This window comes from Platalea leucorodia (genome assembly GCF_965183815.1).
Source record: "Platalea leucorodia genome assembly, chromosome: 1".
NCBI classification, from domain to species: Eukaryota; Metazoa; Chordata; class Aves; order Pelecaniformes; family Threskiornithidae; genus Platalea; species Platalea leucorodia.
In genome coordinates this window covers 32,571,355-32,599,321 of record NC_138823.1, presented here as the reverse complement: position 1 = coordinate 32,599,321, position 27,967 = coordinate 32,571,355, and the positions used below count along the sequence as shown (strand labels likewise).

Here is a 27,967-nt window from a genome sequence, read left to right as displayed (position 1 = left end):
GGCTAGTAGAGGTGGTAGCCCCAATGTCAGAAATGCTGAGACAAGATAACCTGTGTGCAGCAGGGCTGTGATGGGTGTGTTGAGGAGAGTCTCTGAGAAGCCTCCTGCTTCTCTGGCCTTCACATGTGAACAGGAGCGTGCCTGAAAACACTCCTTTTAGCCTGTGTGGAGACTGAGGTTCTGGTTCAGTGCTGCTTACCAGGGGGGATCTTCAAAGTCATGTTAGTGGAAATTTTTGAGTGAAATACCTGGCTTTTTAAGTCCTTTTATATGTAACTTGTCTTAGAAGTAAGAGAGTTTAACAGCTTTGTGTGCTGGCAAGAGGGTATGTCACAACCCTTTGGGCATATGATGCAAAGGAAATACATTACACACAGTGAGCATTAAATCATGGAAAGCAAATCCGCCTATTCAAAAATTCCAGGGCTTAAGGTTTTGATCCTTAAATCATTCATGTAAGACTGAGTGATAGCTCAGGGGATAGATGTCTTTCTTGAGAACAGGAAAATTAATGATAGGATCAGACCCAGAATGATAACGTGCAGAATCATTACCACTACTCTATCAGTAGTCCTACACTAAAAGTAAAATTGAGGTGTTTTCTATAAGACATGACAGAGCCAAGCTTGCTACAGTACCAATCAAAAGAGACTGTTTTCCCCGTGTGCAGGTATGTAACAAAACCAACAACAGTTCTCAAGCAGGCAAGGTGAGCCAAGTAAGGAGGGTTATTTCCTCCTGGTGCAGCTGCTACCGCCTATTCATTTTTTCCATCCAGTTCACATTCAGAAAAATCTCTTCTGTTTACATCATCCCATAGCTGAATTTCTGCAGTCTTCTGTGCTTCCACAGAATACAGAAGACAGCAGATAGCAGAATGGTTACTGGATGGGGCTGCCTTAAAGACTTGCAAACTATTGATGCTTACATGACTTCCACACTTAGGTGATAATAGCGTATCAGCAACTATCTATGGCTGTGATGGCCTCTGATGAAGGTAGGCATAAGTTCAGCATCTTAAACATCAGCGTCCTGCCAAAGTATCTGAAGAACAGGAGTAGGACTTCTCACTGCAAAAAATTAAACAGTTGTTTTCAGTTAACCAGCAGGAAATAAAGCTGTCTGAGGAGTACTGTAGCCTTTGAGTTCATTCCTCACAGTTCATCCTCTCCATTGTCTTCAAAGTCTGTTTCAGTAGCTCACATCCTTTCCAACATAAAAAGCTCTATGGGAAGAAAATTGCAGGAAGGGAGATGGGGTGTGGAGGTAGGGAGGGAAATATGGTGGGGGTGCCTTGAAAAAATTGCAAAGGCGAGGCAGATCTTAAAGAAGCAGGTCTTTTCCCCCTGGGAAAAAAAAATTCTGGAATTTTTGTTTTCACCCTGGCTGAAGTTCCCTAAAGTTCAAATAGATTTCAGGAGGGCCGCAGACCTCTGTATTAGGATTGGGTTCCATTGCCTTCCCCTCAGTCCTGGACTGCTGGAACTGAACTACCAAGAGCTTCCTGATGCTGATGTGGTGTGCTGGCTCTCAAAGGGTTGGCTCACAAGAGAGTGCAGCATCTGGCTCTGCCACTGCTACGGACTGGTTTCTGCAGAGCTGGAGAAGGAGGAGAAGCTTACCCACAGCTTTATTGTCTGGCTTACTTCTGTTCTTCCCATGTTTCCACCAGCATGCAATGCCATGAGGCTATCAGGGCCCTGAGTGCACTGACAGGCTCTGGAGAGGCACATGTCTGTATTCCTTCCACGCTAGAAGGAAATGTCTGTGTTGACATTTCTCTAAACAGACTACAATCTGGCCCAAGACTCTCTAATAGTGACTATGGCAAAGCATCTGCATCAGTATTTGTTTCGAGTAGCCATGAGAAGATCTTTTTTTTCCCCATAATTCCAAAAAAAACCCTTCCATTAAAATCTCTTTTTGGCAATGCTGTTGCATTAGCCTGACAAAGTAGTCCCATTAACTCATGTCACAGATGACCATAACAGTCAGGGTTCAGTAAACGGATTTTCTCATTGCTTCAGCAGTGAAAATTACATAAATTGAAATAATACGAAATTGTAACTTTACATCTTAACATTCTGACATCAGAAAATAAAGTGAGCAAAGATATTTGAATCCAATCACATACATAAAGTAAAAATCATACACATAGCATCTGGAGTAGTCCGTTTTAGTCCAAAAATTCACAGTAATGATCAGTGATTAAGCTGTAAATTTAGGGGCAATTTTCAGTCAGACTTGCGGCACTCTCCAATCTGCATGTTTGCATGTGTTTGCATCTACACACCGTAGATGCAAGAAAATCATTGTTGGGCAGTCTTTGCATAAGCAAACCAGCTGCTTGTGTATTCCTTGGGATGGGTTTTCCAGCCAGATCCTGTGCTGTCACCTGACCTATGCTGTTGAAGTGGCATGCAAAGGCTTGCACTTGAGGACAGGGTTCATTGGTACAATTTGACAGTCTTAAGAGGAAGCTGAAGGGTCAGATCTGTCGCTTGCATCTTTTTTTGTGTTTTGAAGAACTGATGCTACAGTGCTCCCTGATTTCGCTACCACCCTTGTGCTTTTATGAATAACACTTGATTCCATCCCAAGCCATTTCAAAGCCGTTTGTTAAAAGGATCTCTTGTTGGAGAGAATAAAATTGCTAATACTTCTGCAGAAACCTAGGTGGCTTTAGTGACCTCAGAACAGTCAGGAGGGTTACAGAAATTAATGCCTAAAACTACTTTTTAAACCTCTCAGTTGCCGCAAAAACAGATTAGATCTGTCCACATTCTTTCTTTCTCATTTTCTGGACATATGGTAAGAAATGCTAGAGTTGCTGTTGGCACAGGAAACTCAGTAATTCACAATTTCTTTTCCTTGTTTTCATTTCTTGTTTCCTTTTCATAGTACCTGCTTACTCTATGGCCTAGATACAGAAATACCACAAAATTCAGGGGCAGGGGACGTGACCGAAACTCTATACTCATCCCTATACTAAACTGCATTGCAATATATGAAGAGTGCAATTTTAAAGACTTGGTGACCAAAGAATGGCCCCAAGTGAGTGAGGGTCCTGTGCTACCTTTCCCACCAGTGAAATGTGAGCACTATAGGGCATTAAAGAGGCAGTTCTGCCCAGCTCAAGTACCTTTGCTTTGAGCCCATGAGCCATTAATACAATTTAAAGCAGTCGAATTTTTGTTGGGGAAACTGGACAAGTACACATGTACATGAAGTTGCGAGATGGACTCACACCAAATACTCTGGTGAGCAGTGTTTTGCGCTCAGAGAGACAGTCAGAAAATAAGCCCCACCTGTGTGAACCACCAAAATGAGATGTCACTCGTGACTGAGTGTAAGGGATGGATAAGAGGTATTCACTGCAAGGGCTTTTGCTTTCATTCCCTTCATCACTGCGACTCCATAAGCCTATAAACATCCGTAGGTTTTCTGACAATGGAGGGAGATGCATTGGCCTTAAGACAACCTAATTCATTTATCTTAGATGTCTCTCTTGGAATGGGACCCATCACTCTCTGGTGGTGCTTCTCTCTCCATTGACTAAAAAGAAAGCTTTCATGTCTGCTGCAAACTAGCTGTCTTAAATATTAGACAGCCAGCATTAGTTAAAGTGAATCCCAGACTCCTACATCTCAGACGAGTGTCAAAAATTAAATTATATGTAGAATCCCTATTGCTCCTGCCCCATCTTGAGTTTTACTTTCCCCGGTCCCACGAACTAGTCCCAATACTAATTCACCACTTTACCAGCACTCATCTTGCAGCCTTCTTCAAATACGCCACCAGCTATGGGGAAACAATTGCAATTATGATCATATAACACCGTTTCATTTGACAGAAAAGGATGCAGCACACTACTAAAATGGATTATTAAAAAAAAAAATACTGGCCAACAGAGTGTGCCTGTTGGTGTTCACAAAATGACATGGCTTTTCGTGACTTAAAGCACTGTCTTGGCAAACCATAAACTCTAGCACTTCAAAGGGAGCATTAACAAAGTGAAATTTGTAACAAACTGCTTTGTCAATAACATCCGTGAGAAATCAATGTAAAGAATGGCTGTGGTAGGTCTTCTGTACCTTGCGTTTCATGCTTCACCTAAGCTTACTTCTTATTCCTGCAGTCTCTTCCAAAGCAGAAAACAAAGCAGGATTTCAGTCCAGTCTCAGAAAGCTGTCTGTCTGACAGGTGCCTGGCAAGGGAGCACAGGGCTGAGCTGTGGTATGGGTTGCACATTTTGACCATGGGCAATGTGCCAGTTTCTGTGTCCTTCCAGGTGTGCAGAACTTCAAGAACTAGTTGGCTAGTGGGACTTGAAGTGTCAAAAATCAGTAACGCTTTATGATATGCAGGCTGGATTCAGTAAGGCAAAAGGAATCAACAGATTCGCCTTCATCAGGTGTTAATTATAAGTAACATTTACACTTCTCTCTCTGCTTTCATGTGTTAAAAATAGTCTTGCTTATGAATAATGGTCTCTGCTGTGACACAGCAATCTGTCCTAGCTGTGCTTTGCCAAGGAACAAAATGTGACCCAAATTGCCCATGGCCCATCAGTCAGGACAGATTTTCATTTTACAGTGTAAACTGTAAAAAAATCCTTATAGCTATTGGATAACAGATGAGAACAGACAGGGTGGTTTTACCAGTGTTTTCCTTAATCTTCCTATTTCTCCCAGCAACAAATAAGTGCTTGCTGACTTCTAGTGGCAGCCATAGCACTGTTCCTTATTAGCTTCACTCAGTGGGGAAGTGAGCTGCAGGACTGGCGATGGACTAATTTTCTGTTGTTAGTGGAGGAATATGAGATGTATCTGAATAAGCAAATTATTTGAGATCAGGAGAGCACTTTCAAAGAGAATCATCAAAACACCCCAGCTGACCATGCTTTGATTCACACTGCAGAGCAATCTGAGTACACAAACTGGTTTACTTGATAAGTAATGAAACTGGAAGATGCACATTAGCAGTATAGCTACTATGCTCCAGGCACTAATGGTTGTTCAGACCATGGGACCAAACTAGTCTAAAGAAGAGACCCACAAAATATATACATGAACATGGAGTCCTTAGAATCGTTTCCCTCCAGAGATCCAGTCTTGCTGTGCTTCCCTGCTTGCTCATGCAGAAGTAGCACTGACGCCCTTGAAAGCCTGCGGGAGATCTTATCTGGACAAGCAAGTAAAGAGCCCACAAAGAAAGAGCATGGAAATGTTCACCCAATGCAGGGAATGGCTTCACAGTTTCTAAACATAGCTGTTAAAAAATAACAGCAGAAAATGGTGAGACTAGCTTAAAATGCTACTAAGGTGCATTTGGGACTCATTCAGAAAAAAAATCATGCAATCTTGAGTTTCAAACTTATCTGAGTTTCTTCTCTGAAGCTGTCAAAGCTTTTAGGGGCTTTAGATAATATTTCCACGGCTTTCTCTACAACTCCGAATATGATGAATTTGTTTTTAAAAAATAGATGAGGTTCTGAAATAATCACACAGCTTCAGAATTTAAGACCTGTAAATATTGGGATATTCACAGCAGAACTCCAAGAATTGCTAATACCAAAATCCCTGCTGGTTTTAGCAAAAAAGCAGTGTTCTGTTCTTGCCCAACTTTGAAGCATTTAATGCATCTAAATCTTGCTGCATATAACTGAGAAGATTCTCTTGCTGTCTCTTGTCAACATTGTTCTTTCCTAGCAATTTCCCTATCAAAGCTTTTGTAGTATTACGATTACTATCATTTACTTTCCTTCATTTAACTTGCACAGTTAATGACATGATATGTAGCCTACATGACTGCACAAGGAGCTATATAATTAGCAAGCCAGTTGAAACACATTTGGAAAATAAACTTTGTTGCAATCACTGCTTGTCTTCAAGGGTTTTTAAAAGCTCCACTATAGGAAAGATAATTTTTGTGCCTGTTCCAGTTAACACAAGAGGTCCTGTGCAGGTTGCATAAATGCTGTGCTGTTGGCTTCCTGGCCTAAGCGTGCTGCTTTTTTAATGGAAAAAAATGTTTCTTTTAGAAAGAAAAGGCTTCCGTGGCTAAACCACTAACTCCTTGGGATTTAGGAAAGCACAGTTATCTCCCTGTTCAACCTGTGTGACACTGGCCAGCCAGTCTAATCAGACCACTAACTACAGGTGCCTATGTAATGTCACTGGGCTAACAATACTGTTTTGGTTTTTTTTAATGTATGGCAGTTTAAGGAAAGGACAGGTGAGCAAAGCAGGGCTTCTGCTACTCAGTGCTGCCAAATAAGCTGTTCTTTGCCCAGTCAAGGAGGACAAATCACAACAATGATGCTGGACACCTGAGGAGATGTGTAGGTCTTCAGTTCCTTTGAGGCCCTCAGCCCTTGTCTCCAACTGGAAATAGTACTTGTCAACATGTCAGGAATATGATGTATTGCATACTCTCCCAATGGCCGCCCGAGGCAGAGTAGGACTCCTTTCCCATCCTCTCCTGCATCATCCACATGTTGTTTGGTTCCCAGGGTTGCAGCAGTCTCCAGAACTTGCTGTGAGTGTTCAAGCCAAGTTCCAGCTATGGTTGAAGGACTTTCTAGGGCAAATGGAGACTAAATCAATACCATGAAAAAAGAAAATGTAATGCTTGTAAAGCATGGAAAGTCATCCTAATTCTGTCAGCGGCCAGAATGATATAAGACAGTCATTTCACCAGCGTGCTTTCACTGCAGCTATTGTGCTGAAAGGAAAGAGAGCTGAGCACGTTCTTATCTTTCTCCAGCCATGTTTTGCAGATGACAAGCTGGGAGAACAAACACCTTTTTCTAATTGTTTTAAATGCTGTTAGAAGACAAGACGTATTCAATGTCAAGCAAAGATAAAAAACAATAACAAAGGCCACAAAAGGCAGGATTCCTAGGACACTGCTCTGCAGGCCTCTTTCTACAAAGATATTTCAAGGTATACATTGTAACAGTGATGCAGCAGACCTTGTACAAGAACGTTTAGCTTTCAGCTTGGGTCATTGATGGCCATGTCTTTAACACGCAAGCCAGCATCCATTTTCTGTATGTTTTGCAGCCTCCCAGGTGGCATGCAGGGTCCCATGTGTGCCCACTCCAGACCCTCCCTGCTGAAAAGGATGCAGTTTTGGTGGTGTGCCCAGCCGTCCTCAAAGGACGGTCTGGACAACCACACCTGTGGTCTTAGAATTATGCAAGCGGCTAAATGCTTTGTTGGATGGAGGCCTAAATGAACATATCATTATGTTTGACTATTAACAGACATCAGTTGGACATGACTTGTTTCTTCAGAGGATTTTTGTGTTATTCCTGGCAAGTTGGTACTTACGTTTCAAACCAAAATCTTGTCAAGACCAAGCGTCCTTGACAACCTCAGGTCACAGAAAGCAAAGTCTTCAGTACACTCTTGAACTGAGATGCTGGTTTTCACCAGTGGTTTCTGTGAAGCTTCCTTTGGGTGGGTTATTTAGTGTCCATGATTAGAGGCCCCCACGGAAAGCTTAATTAGATTAATCGTCCACTGGCAGTTAGAAATCCATTCCTGAACTGATATATCATAGAATCATTTAGGTTGGAAAAGACCTTTAAGATCATCAAGTCCAACCATTAGCCTAACACTGCCAAGTCCCACTAAGCCATGTCCCTAACCACCACATCTACCTGTCTTTTAAATACCTCCAGGGATGGAGGCTCAACCACTTCCCTGGGCAGCCTGTTCCAATGCCTGATAACCCTTTTGGTGAAGAAATTTTTCCTAATATTACCAATCTAAACCTGCCCCTGGCGCAGCTTGAGGCCGTTTTCTCTCATCCTGTTGCTTGTTACTAGGGAGAAGAGACCGACCCCCACCTCACTACAACCTCCTTTCAGGTAGTTGTAGAGAGCAATAAGGTCTCCCCTCAGCCTGCTTTTCTCCAGGCTAAACAACCCCAGCTCCCTCAGCTGTTCCTCATAGGACTTGTGCTCTAGACCCTTCACCAGCTTCATTGCCCTTCTTTGGACACGCTCCAGCACCTCGATGTCCTTCTTGTAGTGAGGGACCCAAAACTGAACACAATATTCGAGGTGCAGCCTCACCAGTGCTGAATACAGAGGGTCAACCACTTCCCTAGTCCTGCTGGCCACGCTATTCCTGATACAAGCCAGGATGCTATTGGCGTTCTTGGCCACCTGGGCACACCGCTGGCTCATACTCAGCCAGCTGTTGACCAACACCCCCAGGTCCTTTTCTGCCGGCCACCTTTCCAGCCACTCCTCCCCAAGCCTGTAGCATTGCATGGGGTTGTTGTGAGCCAGGTGCAGGACCCAACACTGAGCCTTGTTGAACCTCATACAGTTGGCCTCAGCCCATCAATCCAGCCTGTCCAGATCCCTCTGTAGGGCCCTCCTGCCCTCCAACAGATCAACACTCCTGCCCAACTTGGTGTCATTTGCAAACTTACTGAGGGTGCATTTGATCCTCTTGTCCAGATAGTTGATAAAGATATTAAACAGAACTGGCCCCAATACTGAGCCCTGGGGAACACCACTTGTGACCGGCCACCAACTGGTTTTAACTCCATTCACCACAACTCTTTGGGCCTGGCCATCCAGCCAGTCTTTTACCCAGTGAAGACTATGCACGTCCAAGCCATGAGCAGCCAGTTTCTCCAGGAGAATGCTGTGGGAAACTTACTAAAGTCCAGATAAACAACATCCACAGCCTTTCCCTCACCCACTAAGCAGGTCACCTTGTCATAGAAGGAGATCAGGTTAGTCAAGCAGGACCTGCCTTTCATAAACCCCTGCTGACTGTTCCTGATCACCTGGTTATCCTGTATGTGCTGTGTGATGGCACTCAAGATGATCTGCTCTATAACCTTCCCTGGCACCAAGGTCAGACTGACAGTCCTGTAGTTCCCTGGATCCTCCTTCCGGCCCTTCCTGTGGATGGGCATCACATTTGCTAACCTCCAATCAACTGGGACCTCCCCGGTTAGCCAGGACTGCAGACAGATGATTGAAAGTGGCTTGGTGAGCACCTCTGCCAGGTCCCTCAGTACTGTTAGGTGGATCCCATCCAGCCCCATAGACTTGTGTGTGGCTAAGTGGTGTAGCAGGTCACTAACTGTTTCCCCTTGGATTTTGAGGGCTTCATTCTGCTCCCCATCCCTGTCTTCCAGCTCAGGGGAGTACCAAGCCCAGGTACCCAGAGAACTACTGGTCTTGCTATTAAAGACTAAGGCAAAGAAAGCATTAAGTACCTCAGCCTTTTCCTCATCCTTTGTCACTATGTTTCCCCCCACATCCAACAAAGGATGGAGAGTCTCCTTAGCCCTTCTTTTGTTCTTAATGTATTTATAGAAACATTTTTTATTGTCTTTTTACAGCAACATTTGTTACCGTCTTTTATGGCAGTACAGTATCATTCAAATGCCACCATTCTGAGCAGCACCTAAAGGTTCTCAAGCCCTCATCAACTTCAGGGGCCTTTCTGAATAGGAAAAAAAATCAAAAAAGCACAAGAGCATCCATGAGAAAGGCTGAATGACAATTTCATATGTACCACAATTTGAAGATCAAAGGGCTGTCTGATTTTCCTTTAGTAACATCAAGGATTAATTTGGCCTAATCTGTTAAATACAATACTTTCAGCCACAGTTATATTTTAAGCCATGTTTTCACATGCTGGCAGTAAATGTGTGTCTGCCTCTGTAGATATGACTTTGACAGCAGCAGGGATTTGTGTGCGCCAGGATGAATTTTGAAGCAACCTCCCCCTCAACATATATACTTTATGCAGTGTGGGCAGTGGCTAGGGTATTACCCCAGGACCCAGGAGAGCTGGCTCTAGTCTGGGCTCTGTCATTGACTTGCCAAGTGACCAGATACAAGACTATTCTCCTACTTGGAAACTGGGATGATAGCAATTAGAAAGGGTGAACGCAGAACATATTGTATAATGGGTAGGTATTGGTATCACGATTTCTAGTCTAAGTCCTCCTCAGTCCATGACTGGGGCCTATAAGCAATACAAAGTCAGTAAAGGTAATATCCTAAAGGTAAATTACAAGGGTATTTATTGCATCAGCTGATATACACTAGCCCTGAGTATGGAAGCAAGTAGGTGAGGAAGGAAAAGTTTTGTTTCAAGTAGTTATGCATATTAAGGACCTTATGCAAAGGATTTGATAAATGTATCCTCATTTCTGGTTTTATTTTTAATTATCTGGATGACATTTTCATTTGTAACAGATAATGTCTTTAGCATCTGTCTATGGCAACACATGGGCAGCATTTCAGAGCTGTTCTCAATTGCATTTGGATACGTCAGAGAATTTGTAAGAGCTTCATTTCTCTCCACCTGCCAGGAGAGAGTAGAGTCATGGCACTCTTCCAATGCTAAATACATTTCCTGGTAGCCAAATTCACTTTGTATAAACCAAAGAGGACTGTCTGTGTTAGACCTAAGGCTGAGGTCATGTAGGAGATCAGAAGCAGTCTGCAGTACTGAGCACCTCATGTGTGATTTGATTAAGGCTCAATGTTCAGAAGAAATATTTGAAAGTGAATATTCTAGAGAAATCTGCCAGGTGGGTGATAGAGCAGATTTGCTGGTCCCCAGCCAGTCACCTCAGTTAGAGATTCACTAAGGAGGATCTGGGAAAATGAAGCATGCTAACAAGGTCTCTTGTTTCAGCTTACAAGGAAAAGATGAAGGAGCTGTCCATGCTCTCTCTGATCTGCTCCTGTTTTTACCCTGAACCTCGCAACATGAACATCTATAAATATGATGGTGAGTGACTTTCACTGGAAATCATCCTGCAGGTCAGATAATGTGGTAGTGCTGGGAAATGACTCCGTTCACCGTCCCAGTCCATAATGTTAGTCAGTGGATATTTTGCTGATTTAACAACTCGTTTGCTGGTTTTGGCTATTACTTTCTATTGATTGTGTATTACCCGTGATGCTGGATATTGTTCCTAATAGCAGCTAACTAAACTCTTAAAGCTAGCCCTCTCATACTGAGCTGTACTTTTCCTACTACCTATTTGAAAATTACAGCTCTTCACAGCTGACATATAATTCCCAAGGAAACCAAGAAAAGATGAAAGCATGCTTAAAAAATTAATCAGTTTGGGCACTGCTCACAGGGGGTGTGAAATGACACAGAACCCCAATAAGCTTCCAAAACTGCTGTAAATTTTTATCTTTATGAGATTAAGGTATAATTAAGCTATTACAGAGAAAATGGAATATAATTCTCCTGAGAACAGTTTTCAGCCCATAATCTGCCATTGCATTTAAAATGCCCAAGGCAAAGACGCTAAATCTTTTGTCTGTGCTTCTTATCCTACACAAACGTCTGTGCTGCTTCTCTCCTCAATACCGCTGAGGTATTGAAGGGCTTACCGTTTCTCACTTTATTGTGCAGACATGGAAGTGAAACAAATCAACAAACGTGCCTCGGGCCAGGCCTTTGAACTGATCCTAAAGCCGCCATCTCCCATCTCAGAAGCACCACGAACTTTAGCTTCTCCAAAGAAGAAAGAACTCTCTCTTGAGGAGATCCAGAAAAAGCTGGAGGCTGCAGAGGAGAGGAGAAAGGTATCTTTCTTTAAAAAAATGCTAGTAACTAGACCTGACAGTGTACACAGTAACAGCCAAGTTTCCTGTCCATTGGTATGTTTTCCATTGCCATCACTGACTCACAGTGGCTTGCATGGACAAAAATTATTAACATGTTTAACAAATGAGTTTGTTTTCTTTCAGCAGCTTGCAAACAAACCTCACTGGTTTTGATGCTTGGGAAGTGTGTGTCACAAAATACAGATAGCTTTGGACAGGAGGCCCAAGTGGGTTCAAATATGCATGCTTACTGTGTGAGTGTAAGTGGTTCATTCAGAACATCTATAAGTTGCTGAAAACCAGTACAATTCTTCTGGTGTCTAAGTTTAAAAGAGGTGGATGTGCAATTCAAACAGCTACTGTCTGGGCTACCAGATCTTGACTCCTTGTAGTGCTCATGGAAATTACTCACAAGGCCTGCCTGAAGCAACTAAAATGTCTAATTTAGGCAGTATGGAGGCACATCAGCCCTGAATAAAGAGTGTTCTGGATCACTCACCACACGCGTGGATGAAGATGCTGGCATAGAACAGCTACTAAGGAGACAGTCTCAGTATTGCTGGAAGTTGGCCTTGTAGGGTTATCTGCAGACTAAGTCTTCCCTTCTTTATGACCTTACCCATAATGGTAAAACCGTTTTTCATAATCAATGCTTGTCACATAGGGTTTGGAAGGGTTGTTACACCTTCTTCACAAAGGTTAGCACAAATGCAGGGTGCGTGCAGCAGGCAGTCCACATTAACTCTTTATTTGGCTTTCATCTTGACTGATGTGTTGAAGAGGTCTTTATTTGCTTTAAGTCAGAGCTAGCTCAGATTGCTCTTTTTTTTTTTTTTCCCCAGAAGATAAAAGGCCAAATTCCAGATCAGATAAGTTGGAGGATGACAGGCAAAGCCAATGAGACACTCATCATTGACAGCCTGAATTGCCAGTCTGAAAATTAGCAGTGTTCTCTATGGGCTCAGTGTTTATGCTGTGTGGCACCATTTCAGGAAGGTCATGGCTGGCTGCAATGGCCATAGAAAACTCAAGATGTGGTAACATATTGTCCTGGTTAATCCATGTTTCCTTTTGCTATGGCACAAAAGGAAAGCCACAGAAGCCAGGGAAGCCTCAGGAGCCATAGAAGGACTCTCTGTGTCCTTCAACCAGGCAATCAATGTTATTTTGTGGCAAATCTGCCTGCACCAGTTAAATTGGAGTTAGAAACCCCTTCCACCTGCTCATGGAGTCCCTGGTAGAGTGTATCTGAAAATGAAACAAGCTTAGATGTTTCTGAGCCTTTGATTTATCTCTTAAACAATGTGATTTGTTACTAAACCCGATGCTTACAGAATCGTTTCCAGATACGGACAAAAGCGTATGCAGAAGTCCAGGGACAGCAGATATGCCACAGACAGCACATGGAGCAGCTCCAACAAAAGCAGCTCCATTCTCCTTTCACTCCTGTCAGACCAGATCAGGGTCACTTCCAAGAAACCCAATGGAGTGATTACACTGGTGTATGGTGAGATATGAGTCCATTGAAGCCAGTAGATCTGGATTACTGAGAGGTCCTTAAAACCTGGCCCTCAGTTTTGATTTGCAGTGAAACCTGACTATTCTGGACCTCACTAATTTGAACAATTATTTTAGGTGAACACTGAAGCGTTGCCACATTTGCCATTTCTGCTGCCTTGCTAACACAAGACTCTGTGCTTCTAACACACACATTAACACTATTGCTTCTTTCAAAGAAAGACTGCTGCCAGAGTGTTCGTTTCAGTGAAAGGCCATGACTGTATGTGAAAGGAATATGCATTCGCACTAGCACCTGCCCAGAAGTATGAGCTTTCACACACCCAAATGATGATATACCCCAAAGACTCGATCTGCGAAGTGCCTCTGTACCGAGTAGAAATATTCAAGTAAAGACGGACACAGAATGAAATGGCAGCAGTTAAGAAGCCTGATATTATGCATATACTTAGTGGGAAATAGAAATTGAATGTCCCAGAGATTTCATTTCATTGATTTCATTACTGTTCATTTCTTCCTAAAGAAAAACTCATTATGCGATAAACTGGTAATCAGTGATAGCAATACAGACACCTGCCATTTCTTCCCCTTGGTACTATATTCATTTTGAATGAACATATAACAGTTATTTTAATAGACAAGATCCTCCACATTAGCATTGCAGCAGAAATTGCTGAGAAAGGAACAAAGAACAGAGCAGAAAACTTCATTACCTCACTGTTATAATCCCTGGTGCTCCCACATCTCAACTATTGCCTTCATTTTTGGCCTGAAAAAGAGTATATTGCAGAGAAGGATAAAAAAGCAATCAGAGGAGCAGAACATCTTCCATAAGAAGATAAATTAAATAGTCCACTTTTCAGCTTGGAAAGAGACAAGAGATGGAAGATAAGATAGAAGTCTACAAAGTCATGAATGGCAATGAGAAGATGAATAGGAACAATTATATTCTGTTTCACACAATCCAAAGGGGAAGAAACACTCAATGAAATCATCAGACGGCAATTTCAAAACAGAGGGAAGGAATCACCTTTTCATGTATTGTTTAATCGAGCTGTATTTGTTATCACAGACTATTTAGAGATTATTAAAATATCATTTATTTCAAAAAGATAATAACAAAATTGATAGAGCACTACCTTGTAGGAAGTGATTATATGAATGCAGCCTCTGGCTCAGAAAAATATGTAACTTGGTGACTGCTAAAAGCTAGGGAGATAGATAGATAGATAGATATGTCTGTCTATCTCTCTCAAGGAAAGGACCAGGCAAATTTGCCCAACTTCATCTACACTTTCCCTAAGCCTCCTCCACTTTCTGTTGCTAGATGAACCAAACAGACTTTCTGACATCCAGCATGGCATCTGTTATCATACTTTTCAGTTTATGTACAACAGCTGTCAGGCATGACCATTCTAGATCGTGTCCTTCCAGCACAGTTCTAATTAAAATCAAGTATAACTAATGGATGAGAATTGCCTTTTTGGAAAAAATACTAATTGATTTCACACTGTTTAGGAATTAGGTTCTGCTCTGTTAATTAGGCAGTGTTCATTAATAAATTTTCAAACTCATGAGAACATCTACGGCAATACATGCACTTCAGCAGTCTCCTGCTTCTGCTGTTTCCTGTATCATTCTTGTTTATTCCCTTATAAGCTTTTACAGGCCTCTTCCCTTTTCTCCCCCTTTTTCTCTACCTCACTTGACAGTCACTGTGACCTCATACTCTCAGATCAAACCGACAGTTTCACCTGAGGCATTTTTTCCTTTTGCACCACACAGTGAGACCCATTTGGGCTAGTTACAGATTTGTCCTTTCCATTTATAGAATCCTCTTTACAGCATGTCGTTATCATCCCATTATTTTTCTGGCATATGTGTGCTATATTTTCACACCTTGGTGGATAATCAGAAAGATCTTTTCATCCTTCCCACTTAAGAAATTAGAGCACAGTGACATTGTAAGCAGCAGAAGATTATTTCCTACAGAACCTTTAGCATTTGACAATTTTTGTCCGTTGGCCTTGAATGGTCATCTATTATTACACTAGATGTACAGACTTCAAGAACCATATGTTGAATTATATATCTTTATTACCCATGTTCAACTTACTAGCATAAAAATGAAACACTAAAGGGAAGCACATTTCTACTAGACTTTGGATTATGGGAGAGAAGTCGTATGTAATTAAATCCTCTTAATGGCTTTGTATTGGGATAAAATTGAATCAGGCTCGTCCCTAGTGCTTAGCGCCACGAAGAATGCAGGAGAACAGTCATAATTTTTAACTTTCATGCTGTTGGATATAGACTTATAGCTACATGAGGTTTTAATACCATTACTATGAAATGCGTCAGGATAAGCCCCCCCATGCAGCCCAGGCTGGGTAAGGCTTGCTGTGCTCCCTGCAGCAGGCAGGCAGCCTGGGGCATCTCTGCCAGCGTCACGGCCGCACTCTGCGTTGGGCTTTAGCACCCAACTTGCTGCCCCTTTGAGCCAGCCCCACACCCTGCCCAGAGGTACTTCTTAATACTCTTGATCCATCTCTCCTTTGTCATTGAAAAAGCCACCTGTGCTTTACTGCATGGTACACCAGGCTGTTGGGGGAAAAGGCTTCACCAAGGCGGGGAAGGCAGCGGAGCTGGGGGACAAATGCCCCCTCCTAGAAATTGTGTGGGACCTACAAAACTGCCGCTCCAGGCAAGAAGAGAGGCAGAGAAGGGATCAGCACCTTCCCTGGCAAAATTGGAGCTTCGTTCTTCCAATTCATTCCTAGTCCCCTCCTTGGTTTCCTGTAATTTGTAAGCGAGCAGGCTGGGAGGGAGGACAGGCACTGCCCGAGACTTTTACCTCCCATCTTGCTCATCCACTGATCTCCCTGTTGCTGCTGGCCCTCAGCTGTTCTTGTGTGGAGAGGGAATACAGCATGAAATGCTTTTCCACATGAAGGTCCCAGCAATACGTGTGGAATCAGCACCAGAACTGGGTGTTTCTGCCCCATTTTGGTTTACACCATAGCATTTCCATACATGGTGCTTCACACCTAATGTTTATGAAAGATAGCCAAAACCTCAAGCCACTCTGCAGCTCCTCATCCAAAAAGTGTAAGCCTGTAGGATATGTGGCCACAGGAAGATGTTTGATACCAGCTAGGAGCAAACAAAGGTGTTAGGCACAAAGGTCTGTCTCAGAGTGCATGGAGTCGAGCAGAGACAGCATACATCCCAGTGCTGGCAAAGCTGCTCCCTGCAGTCTGCTGTGGGCTTTGCTGCTAATAAATAATCATAAGATGAATTGACATTGATCTTTATTAGCTTTAAAATGCCAGGCCTCAAACTGCATCAGATCAAGGAACGCCTCATGAGCAGGGAGGGGAGCATCAGGCAGAGGGCTCAGGTGGTACCTCTTGCATCTCTCCAAGATGCCTTGTTCACCCCCATGGGTCACAACCCTGAGACCAGCAATTTTGTGCCAGTTGAGGAGGAGAAAGCGAGGGGGTTTGTTTCACATTGTGGATGGGCCTTTTTTTTTTTTTTTTTTTTTTTTTTTTTTATACTCACTCTTCTTTATGTTCTTAGTAGCCCTGACCCAAAGCTCCACTGGCAGACAGGACAAAAGAAAAAGATTCTCATCCAAATTCAAGCAAAATTTTGCTCTATCATCTATCTGGTTTCAGTAGAAGCAAGACTTCACCTACGGTTACAGCTCAGATGTCTCTGGCTCTCCTGACATATGGCCATTTCACTCCTCTGCTCTGTGACCCCATGGAGCAGGAGCATTCCCCTCTTTTTTGTGTCTCTTTGGACTGTTATTGCTGTGGGAGAGGATCTGCCTCTCCCTGTGTATTTGCACACTGCCTGGGACAGTGAGTCCTCACAACAGCCTGAACAGGTGCTAATGTAATACAAATAATAGTATTCCTGGTGAGGAATAGGATGCAACCATATAGAGATTTGAAGAAGCCAGTACCATGAGTGAGGTCTAACTTGAGTCCATTCCCTTGCTTCTATGTGAAAAATCCCAACCTCAATTCCTTAACCTGAAAACATCACTACTTCAACTCACCATTTCTTTCTGATTAATACCTAGGCTTCACCTTGGCATTTATCTTGCAGTAGGAGCCTTTAATTCTGTCTTCCCATTCTGCTCCATTAATAATATACCTTAAATACACAATACACTGAAGAATACTAAGGTTAACACAGCTTCTGCTGAACAATTCAATTTTAAAAAATCTAGCCAGTGAATGAATGTGTTATGAAAGTGGAGCTCTCACGACTGGTAGTGTGCCTCATACATCCTAGTAACTAAGGATCCTAGTAACTAAGGTGAATGCATTCAAGCTGAAATTCCCAGTTTAAAAGCAGTTGTCTGAGCCCATTTCTTGGTTAAAAGTAATCCTGTAATTTTATCTCTGCGTAAATGACTTCAATATTTGGACATGTCAAAGAAAAATAGATAAATGTGAGAAAATAAAGCACCTGTTACTCAGATAAGTAGAATTTTCTTTCTGTGAGTAATAATTAAAATATATATATATGTATCTCCAAAGCCAGTTTCCATAAATAATTTTTCTCATGAAGTGAATGTTTAGTTGTCTGCATCTATCTCTGTCCATCTAAGTATGAGATGTGGATTTCCTTTAGAAGCACTCATCTCTGAGAACTGTGGGAGCACATCATCCTTTAGAAATATGACGTGAATATCACAGGAGTTTGCCTGCATTAGCCATCTTTTTAGCATAGCAGTACATTTTGCAACAAACAGGAATGTTTTGCAACATTTTTATTCCTCCCCATCTAGTATTACATGCTGCAGCATTATTATTGATTATTCCTTGTTATATTTAAGAAGTCTTCTGGATATTCCCCCTCGAGTATTGCTTTTTCCTTTCTCTGCCATTTCATACTTTTCTCTCCTCATTAATCTTCTTTATCTTTCATCCCTTTTCCAGCCTTTTTTACTCATTTTCTCACAAGTTATACAAGAAGCCCTTATTGTAAGCTATTTACAAATGTGTTAGAACATGGACTATCAAGGATTTGAAAATATCCTTTCCAGCACTTCAATCAACACCATGTTGAAAATAAACTTGGAATCAAAACTTCCTACATATGTTGAATCCTGTATCAACAACGTGGGAATCCAAACGCAGCAGTTAAAAGCCAACACAAACAACAAAGGGAGTCTATTAATCCCAGCCCCACTAGGTATCTGGGGTCATTCATTTAGCCATTTCTGGATGTGTAGTAGACTTTGAACAGACAGGGTGGCCAAGTTCTTTTGCCAAATGTGTTGGAAACAGAAAATCGTTTGACAATCATCTAGTACAAAAATACACCAACTGCCTTCCAAAATTGTCATAAGGGGATTTCAAAAATGGTCTGAACACCAGGGAAACAGGCAGACTCACAGCTGGGGTACAACAGCGTTAGAAGAGGGACATCGCTCTAAATGAGACTCTACCCCATGGATGTTTTGTGCTGGGGAGGGGGATCCCTTTATTTTGAACCAGTCCTTGGTACCTTGAACATTTTGAGTGAGGAAAAGGAATGCCATTTAAGGCATATCATAAAGGAAAATTGCATTAGGGGTGCAGTCAGTTCCTGAGGCCTGGTTTAGCTGCCATTCAGACTCTACTGGTGCCAACACAATTTGCATCCAGTAAATACTGAATTAGAGTATAAGGATTTTCTTCATTATCATGCATTAGTGGACAAATTACTTTTGAATGTGTTGTCTGCCAGCATAGCCTCCAGAACTACATGTAATCTGATATGGAACTCTAATTTTTCACTGTTCTCCTGGATTTATGATAATAAGAAGTAGTTCCAGAAGGCAAAGGGTTTGAATGGAAGAAGATAAATCCTGAAAAATGGGCAAGTGCCCCAAAGTCTCAAAGACATGTTGCTACCTACCTTTGAAAGCCAATGTTCTTTTCAAAAATGCCGCTTATAGGCACAGTCTAAACCTTACTTTTCATTTTACCATCTCCATTGGCACTGGATATGTCCTTGGAAATGTCTGTTTATCAAATATGAAAATGCTTGATTTTATAACACATTATATATATAATATATTTAAACACCATGAAATGTTAGCCTTCTAAATTAAGAAGTCACTTCTTAAATGTTTCATGGGAAAGGACATTACAATTAGTATCATAGTATCTTTTCCATTTAAACTCCCAACAGGAAGATAAATAGATTCTTAGATTATCAAAGTTACTTTTAGACCACTTAAGCAAAGGCTTCATAAACTTCATATCAGCAACCAAAATTTAATGATGATAACTTTTCCAAAAGTAGATGAAAGGTTGACATTGAATAGTAAACTAAACAGAAAATGCAGAATAACTTCACAAGCACTGGTCAAACTGAATCACTCAAGCTGGTCCAAAAATGGTAAAACAAGATGATGTTCAATTATTTCGGTGTTACATTGTACAAAATCATTCAAAATAACTTCTTTATATTTTTAAGTAGCCTACATTTAAAGAAATGTTAAATGCTAAGTATGTGAATTCAAATCTTTTATTCAAAATGACTTATTTTTATTATATGGTTATTAAAATTATTGATGTTCTTGTTAAACTTATGGGGTTTTTATGATTTTTCAGTTAGTCTACAAATTTCCTTCTTTGCCCAGCTCTCTTTTCCTTTTGCTCATTCTCCTTCCATTCTCCGCCAGTGAAACTCCCTCTGCTTTTGGCTGTGCCTGTCTTGCCTGGGGACTTTTTGTTCCCATTTGCAACCTCTTTTAATCATCACAACAGTTATTTTCTCTGAGTCAAAGATCTGAAAAATGCTTGCTCTATTACTATCTGTTCAGCATATGCTGTAATGGAGGTAAGAGCAAGGTGGAGCCTTTGTAAGGTGCCAACCATTTCGGTAGACCATTCCCATCAGGAGTGCTCCAGGGAGCACAGTTTGAGAAATGAGCCCTTAACTGCAACCAGGCCAGAGGTGAAAGCAAATGCATTAAGTCACTAAGATGGATGAAAGCAGCTTTTTCCTCTGATCTCAAGCAAGCTATTACGGCCTTGCAAAGCCAGATATGTTTTACTTCAGTGTCTTGCTGCAAGATGTTCTGCCTGGCTTTTGCAGCCTTTTCTAGAATCTGCTTAATTTGCCTCGTCAGTGCTTTTGGCTTTATGTGTATCTTTCTTACCTTCGTTACAACACTTGTTTTCTCCTTCTAGTTGGATCTCCCTCATGTAAAAAAGTTGCAGCCTTTTTTGCTCTATTTAAAGCCACATGATAGAATTTAATAGGATTCATTATCACTAATTGTAATTATTGGTTGAAGCCCTTAATTTAGGCCTTAAGCTAATTCATTTTTACAGATAACAATGGAAACAGTGCATTGTGATCTGCACTGAAATACACACTTAGCTTCCTGGAGCCATATTTCATTCCCTGATTTCTGTTTGCTTCTCATGCTCCCTCTAATTTATTTTATCCAAAAGCATACAATGTTGTTCATCATTTCCAAATAACCCCTCTGAAACATATTGTCTTTTCAACTAGGCTTGCCTGGAGGGTGGGTCCAATGCTCATCTTGGCTCTCTCCTAGGATTAGTGGTTTCATATTAGTAATTTGATTTAAAATAAATAACCAAGCTTATGATTCTGAGCAATGAGTTTACAAAGAAGAATAACACGGTATTGCACATAGGCTGCATCCGAGTAATTCCCACCTGCAGTTTTCATCTTCCTTGCAAAATTTGAATTTTTAAATAAAAAGAGCTTTTTTGTTTTTTTCTATAGACTAAAACCCTTTTTTTCCTTCCTAATCAGTGAGATGAACCCAAACATAAATACCATGGGGAAAAAAAACATTGAATTGATTCTGTTTGTCTTTCACAACAGTAAACTTCAAAGCCCGTTATTAACTATTCAAGCACATTAAAGGATAGTCCAACCTAGGCGAAAAATGCAAGTCTCCTCTGTCAGCAACCTCCTTTTTAACACTGTACATACCTTCAGCCCCCAGTCCCATAGCTCTATGAATAAAATGCTCATAGCTAAAAGACGGCAGCTGTCAGAGGTTGAGCAACCACTGCAGTAACCCGGACAACCCAGGGCAGTAACGCATGACAGCATTTCTTGTTAACAGAAGTGCTTTGGACACTTCTCTGCTGCTGCCTCAGGCACACGCCTCGCATTTAGCCAGTGCCTCTAAGCCCCTGTTATTGAAGTTAATCTGGTTTATACACAGAAGTGATCTTTCCAAACAGTGCATGTAGCAACAAAGCAACAAACTTTACGCAGTTTCTAAACTCTGTGAACTGTTGCCTTATGGTTGGTTTTTTTTCTCCACATGAGCATTTAATTTCAGCCACATATCTCTCTGTTTCCAGTCCCAGGAGGCCCAGGTGCTGAAACATCTGGCAGAGAAGAGAGAACATGAGCGAGAAGTGCTTCAAAAGGCTTTGGAGGAGAACAATAACTTCAGCAAAATGGCAGAGGAAAAGCTGATACTGAAAATGGAACAGATCAAAGAAAACCGTGAAGCTAATTTAGCTGCTCTTATTGAACGTCTCCAAGAAAAGGTAACCGCACCATCACTCCTCACCCGAGACCAAAGAGCAAAAACTAATCAATATTTTGAAGAGATGTTGTGGGTAGCTCCTATCTCAGTTGCTACACTTGAGCAATTTTTAAGTCAGAGTCCCTGATGCCTGTCTAAACCACCACTCACAAGACTAAACATCTATAATCGCACAATCACAGAATGGTTGAGATTGGAAGGGACCTCTGGAGGTCATCTGGTCCACCCCCCCTGCTCAAGCAGGGCCACCCAGAGTAGGCTGCCCAGGACCATGTCCAGACAGCTTTTTAATATCTCCAAGAATGGACTCCTCAACGTCCCTTGACACTGTGCCAGTGTCACCCTCACACTGAAAAAGTGTTTCCTGATGTTCAGAGGGAACCTCTCATGTTTCAGTTTGTGCCCACTGCCTCTGGTCCCGTCACTGGGCATCACTGACAAGAGGCTAGCTCTGTCCTCTTTGTACCCTTCTTCAGGTATTTATATAAGATTCCCCCTGAGGCTTTTCTTCCCCAGGCTGAACTGTCCCAGCTCTCTCAGCCTTTCCTCATAGCAGAGACTGAGAGATGCTCCAGTTCCTTAATCTTCATAGCCTTTCACTGGACTGTCTTCAGAGAAAGACTGATTTTCTACCTTTTAGGAAGTGCTGTGAACAAATGAAAGGCCACGTGTTCAGATTTCAACTTTTAAGAAAAGTCATTGATCAAATCAAAAAGTTGTTCTCTGTAGTTCTTGGTTTCTCGGAGGAGAAAGACAAAAAAATATGTGGAAAAAATCTTTCCTATACATCAAAAGGGGCCTGTTCTTCCATAAGTCTTGCAAGTAAAGAGAGTAAATTTTCTTTTGGAGATCTTTGGTACAGTCAGAGGAAACAGGTAAATCACAAACCCCACCATGCAGGACCAAGTGTGCCCTTCTCCAAAACAACCCTTTCACACAAGAGAGAAAAACATGTGAATAAAGGTTTAGAAGTGTTAAGAAAAAATTAGTTCTGCATGAGTGACCACTTGTTTCTCTCAATGATGAACTTTCTAATATGGTAGTAAATTGACCAACAGAAAGAAAATAGCTCTCAGTGGTTTTCAATGAGATCTTCTCCGTAAGCACCTCTGTTTCTTTGTTGGAGACAAAAGTCTCACAGAGCAGGAAAGAAACAACAGAAACCAAAGGATGATATTACAAGTGACTACGCAAACAGGATAATTCTTGAGCTTGACATTTTTGTATGAGATTAGTTTGCAGACACATATCCTAAAGCTTATGAAAGTGAAAAGCCAATTGGTCATCCTTGAGACCCAAAAGGAACTGGGAAGGACAGCTGAAGCATCTCTCCGTCCTAGGTTAATGTTAACAGACTGTTAAGCCCCATTTCCACAGCAATATGATGGCATATGTGCATGAAATCCAAAGAAGGCTTCTGAACAAAGGTGACAATAACTCATTTGGGAACATTTTTACAGACCAGTAATTAAAAATTGCATGACTACACAGTTTTGCCAACACAAAAGTGAACCCTGAATATGCAGGAAAAGAAGTGGTGAGATATCTGGGTCCAAATATTCAAAAATTACACAGAATTGCCCCGAGGTTTTGGTGTCTAGAAGTTCCTACAATCAAAGATAACTTCTGCATACTGCAGTTAACAGGAGCAAGGAACAAGTCCCATACAAAATCTAGCATTCAGAATTACGGAACTTATAAGAAACTGTGATTTACAGTCAGTTGATGCAATAAACTGTCTTGGCCTGTGATCCATAGTTCAACTTGGACAATAAAAAGATAACTGTTGACTTCAGTGAATTTTTGACCATAAAAGATCCTCTAATGCATGGAAATAGCTAGGGAGTGCCTTAAACTGAAGTCAGGTAGGGATGGATGTTTACGTCTGTAGTCGCTTTGTGCTTGTCATTTGGTTGTCTGGGGTATTTTTTCCTTGATCAGACTCAAGAGGTAAAAGTCTGATAGTTTGACAGTTGAAAGGAGAGCGGCATAAACCAAAAGCCCTAAAACACAGAAGTTGCCAAAAATACAATAGTTTTATAAACACCCCAAGTAGAACATTCCTAAATTCATTTGACAGCTGTTGTTCCTGACCACAGGCCCATTTCCACAGAAGTCTCTGAATATGGAGTGACTGAAATAAGTCTAAATTAGTTATGACTGCTTTTGTAAAAGGGAAGGCAGCATGGCTGGAAGTGGACAGAAGGGTCTAGCGTTGACTTTTGGTAACCACGTCCCTTCTCCATCACAGCCAGAGAAAGAATGGAGAGGACAGCTAGCTTCATCGTTGTGTCTAAGGGGATGTTTGAGATGTTCAGACTGACCCGTCTTGGTGGAACTAAATTCTTGGACCTTTATCAATGGTTCCTAAATGCTACAGATAACACAGTAACTAAAACTTTTTCTGCATACGGTGTGCAAGCAATTAATTCAAGCCCACTCATCCTCCCCTATGTTTAGTTTAACATCTAGGAATTCAAAGACCAAATATGAGCATGTGGCATATTTTATGCTGCAAGCAGCACCTCTCTATGTGGGCCTTTAAAATGAAACTGTGAGGTGCTGAGGATTATAAGGCCATACCAGATAAAAGACTGAGCTCCACAGCATAAGCAGAATGTGAGCGTCGAACATGCCACAGGCTGGTCTGGTGGATGACACCTCTCCTGAGCTGCATCCTTTAAAGAAGGTTGTGCTGTGAAACAAGTTTTGCACAGGCACCAAACAGGTTGTCATCAGGAGGCTCCCGGGGCAGATGGAATGAGAAAGAGGTTTGATGGTTTCCCTTCTTGATGTTTTCCAGGAGAGGCATGCTGCAGAGGTCCGTAGAAACAAGGAGCTCCAGGTGGAACTGTCTGGCTGAAAACAGCAATGGTGGATGTGACCCATCCCTACCATTAGTAAACTTCCCCTGCCTATATTATTATGGATCATGCGATATCAGTATGGGAAATGTATGACATGGTTTAAAAAAAAAAATGAAGAACTCAATAAAAAACTTTAAAAAAGAAACAAAAATAAAAACAAAAACAATGCGGTCTCTTTGCAGAATGATTTGCTTGATGTTTAAAAAACTTGGATCTTATTTTGTAAATACTTACATTTTTGTTAAAAAATACAAGTATTGCATTATGCAAGTTATTTCATAATCTTACATGTCCTGTAACAGGCTTCTGATGTTGTCTATTTCCACTCGGTTGAATTTGCTGGGTCTGTTCATTTGAAGCACCTCACGTCTAATTCCATTCCCTGCGACTTTCATTCCAACCCACCACGAGGTCAGTAGTAGTTCTATGGTGCTAGAGACCAGTCATTGCCTAATAACCTAGACCGCTTTGCCATCAATAAGCTTTGTTGAAACAGTGACTACATCACAGGTATCGTGACTTCACGTTCAGCTGTCCGAGACAAAAGGCTCTTAAAATGTAGTTTGTTCAAATGCAACTTACACTGCAGGACTCTGTAGTGTGCTATATAATTGAGGTTAAATCACCACGTGCAGTACTTGTTGCTTCTGCTTTTTGAGGTGAGAGGCGACAAATACAGCTGTGCAACAGAATGAAAGCAAGTGGGATCAGTTTGAGGCAAATTTAAGAGGCACATTGTACCCATCAAGCTATAACAAATTCTGGATGATGCCAAACAGCCATACAAATGCTAATTGTAAAGTGAGCTTAATTCACCACTTGAAAATTTATTGATGGAGCAACTACAAGCATCAAGTGGCTTTATCTGTAGATGCCATGATCTATGATACTTATCTGATGCTACCACATTACATGTGTAATAGTACAAGAGGCTACCGAATATTTCACCTTGAACCCATGAGCCAGTTGTTACCTTTTTTTTGACACTGCTGACTTCCATTCATCATGACCTTTACTCTTCAGTGTTAGCCAACCCTACCTAGTGACAGACATCTAGGACTATGAGGGCTGAAGCAGGAGAAATGACTAGACAGGGTGCTTGTGCCAAGTACAGTATCACCAAACGTAACACATCGTCCCCAAAATAGCTGCAGTTTTGAAGTTGTCCCTACCCCCCTGGAGGTTGCTGCCTGCATATTCTACTCTTCATTAGTGCTATTTTCCTGTATGTCATTGTGAGCAAGCTGTGATTAATAAAGAATTGGGGTTCTGTGAACTGAAAAAGGGCTTGTCTCTTCTCTCGCTCCATTACTTCTCTGACATGTGCCCATGTGAGGTGAGAACCTAATGTAGTCCTAAAAGCGTGGAAATGAGACTTAAATGAGACCTATTAATAAACCAAGCCTATTTCTCTGCTAATACAGGACTAACCCCTGCTGTGTTTTCCAGTGCTTAGGCTGGTTGTTTTTAAAGATTACCGTATAAACTGAGCCTATAAATGTGACCTCTAGCACTGAGTTCATTAAAAAAGAGAACTAGCTACACCCACATGCACATGCACCCCTCAATCTTGACTCAATATTGGGGGGGGGGAAAAAAGGAATTTGTGGGAAGAGAAGTGAATAATGTAGCTGTGGGTACATACATCAATAGCTGCAGCAAGATTCTGGCTGTTAACACACTGATTTTCAGGGTAAAAGGGATTCATTTACAGGATTTATTGAAAATCAGAAAATCACTAGGGAAGCTGCTGAGCTGCAAAGCTAAGATATAAAATTGGATCTGACCCCATTTAGAACTGGACAGGTGATTGAAAAATACCTCTAGGATTAGTTTTCTGATTTAAAATCATGAAAGTGGCGTCGTTTACTTGCTCGTTTGGAGAGATGGCCCAAAAGCTCCAGATCTGCAGCCATCAGTTTCTGACCCATGCAGCCTATTTTATTTCAGAGCCACGTTAGGTCCCTGGAAGACTTGGCCCTCAGTCAAAAGGCAGCAGAAGCTGATCGAGGCGCAAGGCTGCAAGCTCAGCTCTGTGTGCAATGAATGAGCTCTGTACCACAGAATGAGAGGAGTACTCCAACTTGTTATGGCAGCTGGGTTTCCTTGCCTAAATCCCTTGTCTTTCTGGGAAAATTACCAGAAGTAAACCTGGCAGAGACACCGAATAGCAAACTTTGAATCTGGATGTCATGAGCTTCAACATTGCCAAGCCTTCAAAGTTTGTATATTGCTTTAATACCAGTTTAAAAGGACATTCAGTCAATTTAAGGTCCAGGGTCTTGGTTTGAGGGCTCCTGGATTTTGGTTTCATTTCCCAATGGCAAGTCACTTACAGTTTTCCTTGTCCATCGATTTAATAAGCTCTGGTCGTGCTTCAAGCCCTTTTCCTGTTTATCCTGCTGGCTATGCTTGCTCGAGAACAGGCCAAGGACAAAGGTCTGATGCTGAGACCAGGTAGGGCAGCCTGCCTTGCCACCATGGGGCTAAACTCTCTTCCCCCACAAACGAGGGTGTCCACACCCCAAGTGCCAGTTGGGATGGTCCCTGGCACATGTTCACCCCAGCACAGACCTGGCCATTGCCTGGAAAATGCTTCTCCACAGGTACCAAGACTGCACCAGGGAAATGAGTGAAGAACAAGAGAGCATGAGCAGTGTAGACCCATGTCAGAGCCCATGCTCTGCTCCTGTTCATTTGGATCTTTCAACAGTTGTGGGTCTAGGGTTCATTTTATTAAGATATAGCTATATTTTGAAAGCCTGCTTGCAAATACACTGCATATTTAATCTATAATAGCAAAAAGAAATACCCAGAGAGCTGCAGCATGGCCATTTCCTTATATTACTCTTGTTCCCTTATATTATATCCTTATATTTCGCTTTAGTACTGCCTTCCTAGCTCCTCGCTGCTTGTGCTAGCAAAAGCATATTGGTGCCATGGATCTCTCATGTGGACTTACAGATTAGAGATCTCCTTGAAAAGTAATAAAATATTCAAAACATCCATTTTTAAAGTATTACCATTCTGGCTACTTGAAATATCTCAGTTTATTTTTTCATTCAATGACAAGTGGAGTGCTCAGGACTTTTAGATTAAAAAAATTAGGCCCCATCTTTGATTAACTGTAGATGCCCAACTACATGCCGTGAGCTTTTAGCAGCTGATGCTGCAATGCAGAGCATTTTCTGCAGGCTGCCTGAAACCTCCCGAAGGACGGGGGGGAGCCTGGAGCGCCGGCATTGCACCACGCAGATGCTCCCTCCTCTTACTGAAGTGTATATATGACGGCTCAGCAGCAGGGCAGAGCTGTGCAGCACACCAAGAAAGGCGACTCTGACCTGTGGCCTCCGCAGGTCCCAGGGCTGCCCCTCCGAGGGTGGGGAGGGCTCGGGTTCCTGTTAGCTA

General features: G+C 41.9%; 1 protein-coding gene across 1 annotated transcript in view; it reads left to right on the top strand.

Annotated features, from left to right (window-relative positions):
- The window catches only part of STMN2 (stathmin 2), a gene marked incomplete at its 3' end in the record, with an annotated part of 40,895 nt that extends 16,340 nt beyond the window's left edge, over nt 1-24,555 (top strand). Inside the window, exons 2-5 of the mRNA XM_082309629.1 lie at nt 10,689-10,784; nt 11,424-11,596; nt 21,502-21,693; nt 24,496-24,555. Coding sequence (XP_082165755.1) covers nt 10,689-10,784; nt 11,424-11,596; nt 21,502-21,693; nt 24,496-24,555 — 521 coding nt within the window. The remainder of the gene's footprint in view (nt 1-10,688; nt 10,785-11,423; nt 11,597-21,501; nt 21,694-24,495) is intronic.
- Nucleotides 24,556-27,967: the final 3,412 nt, after the last annotated feature.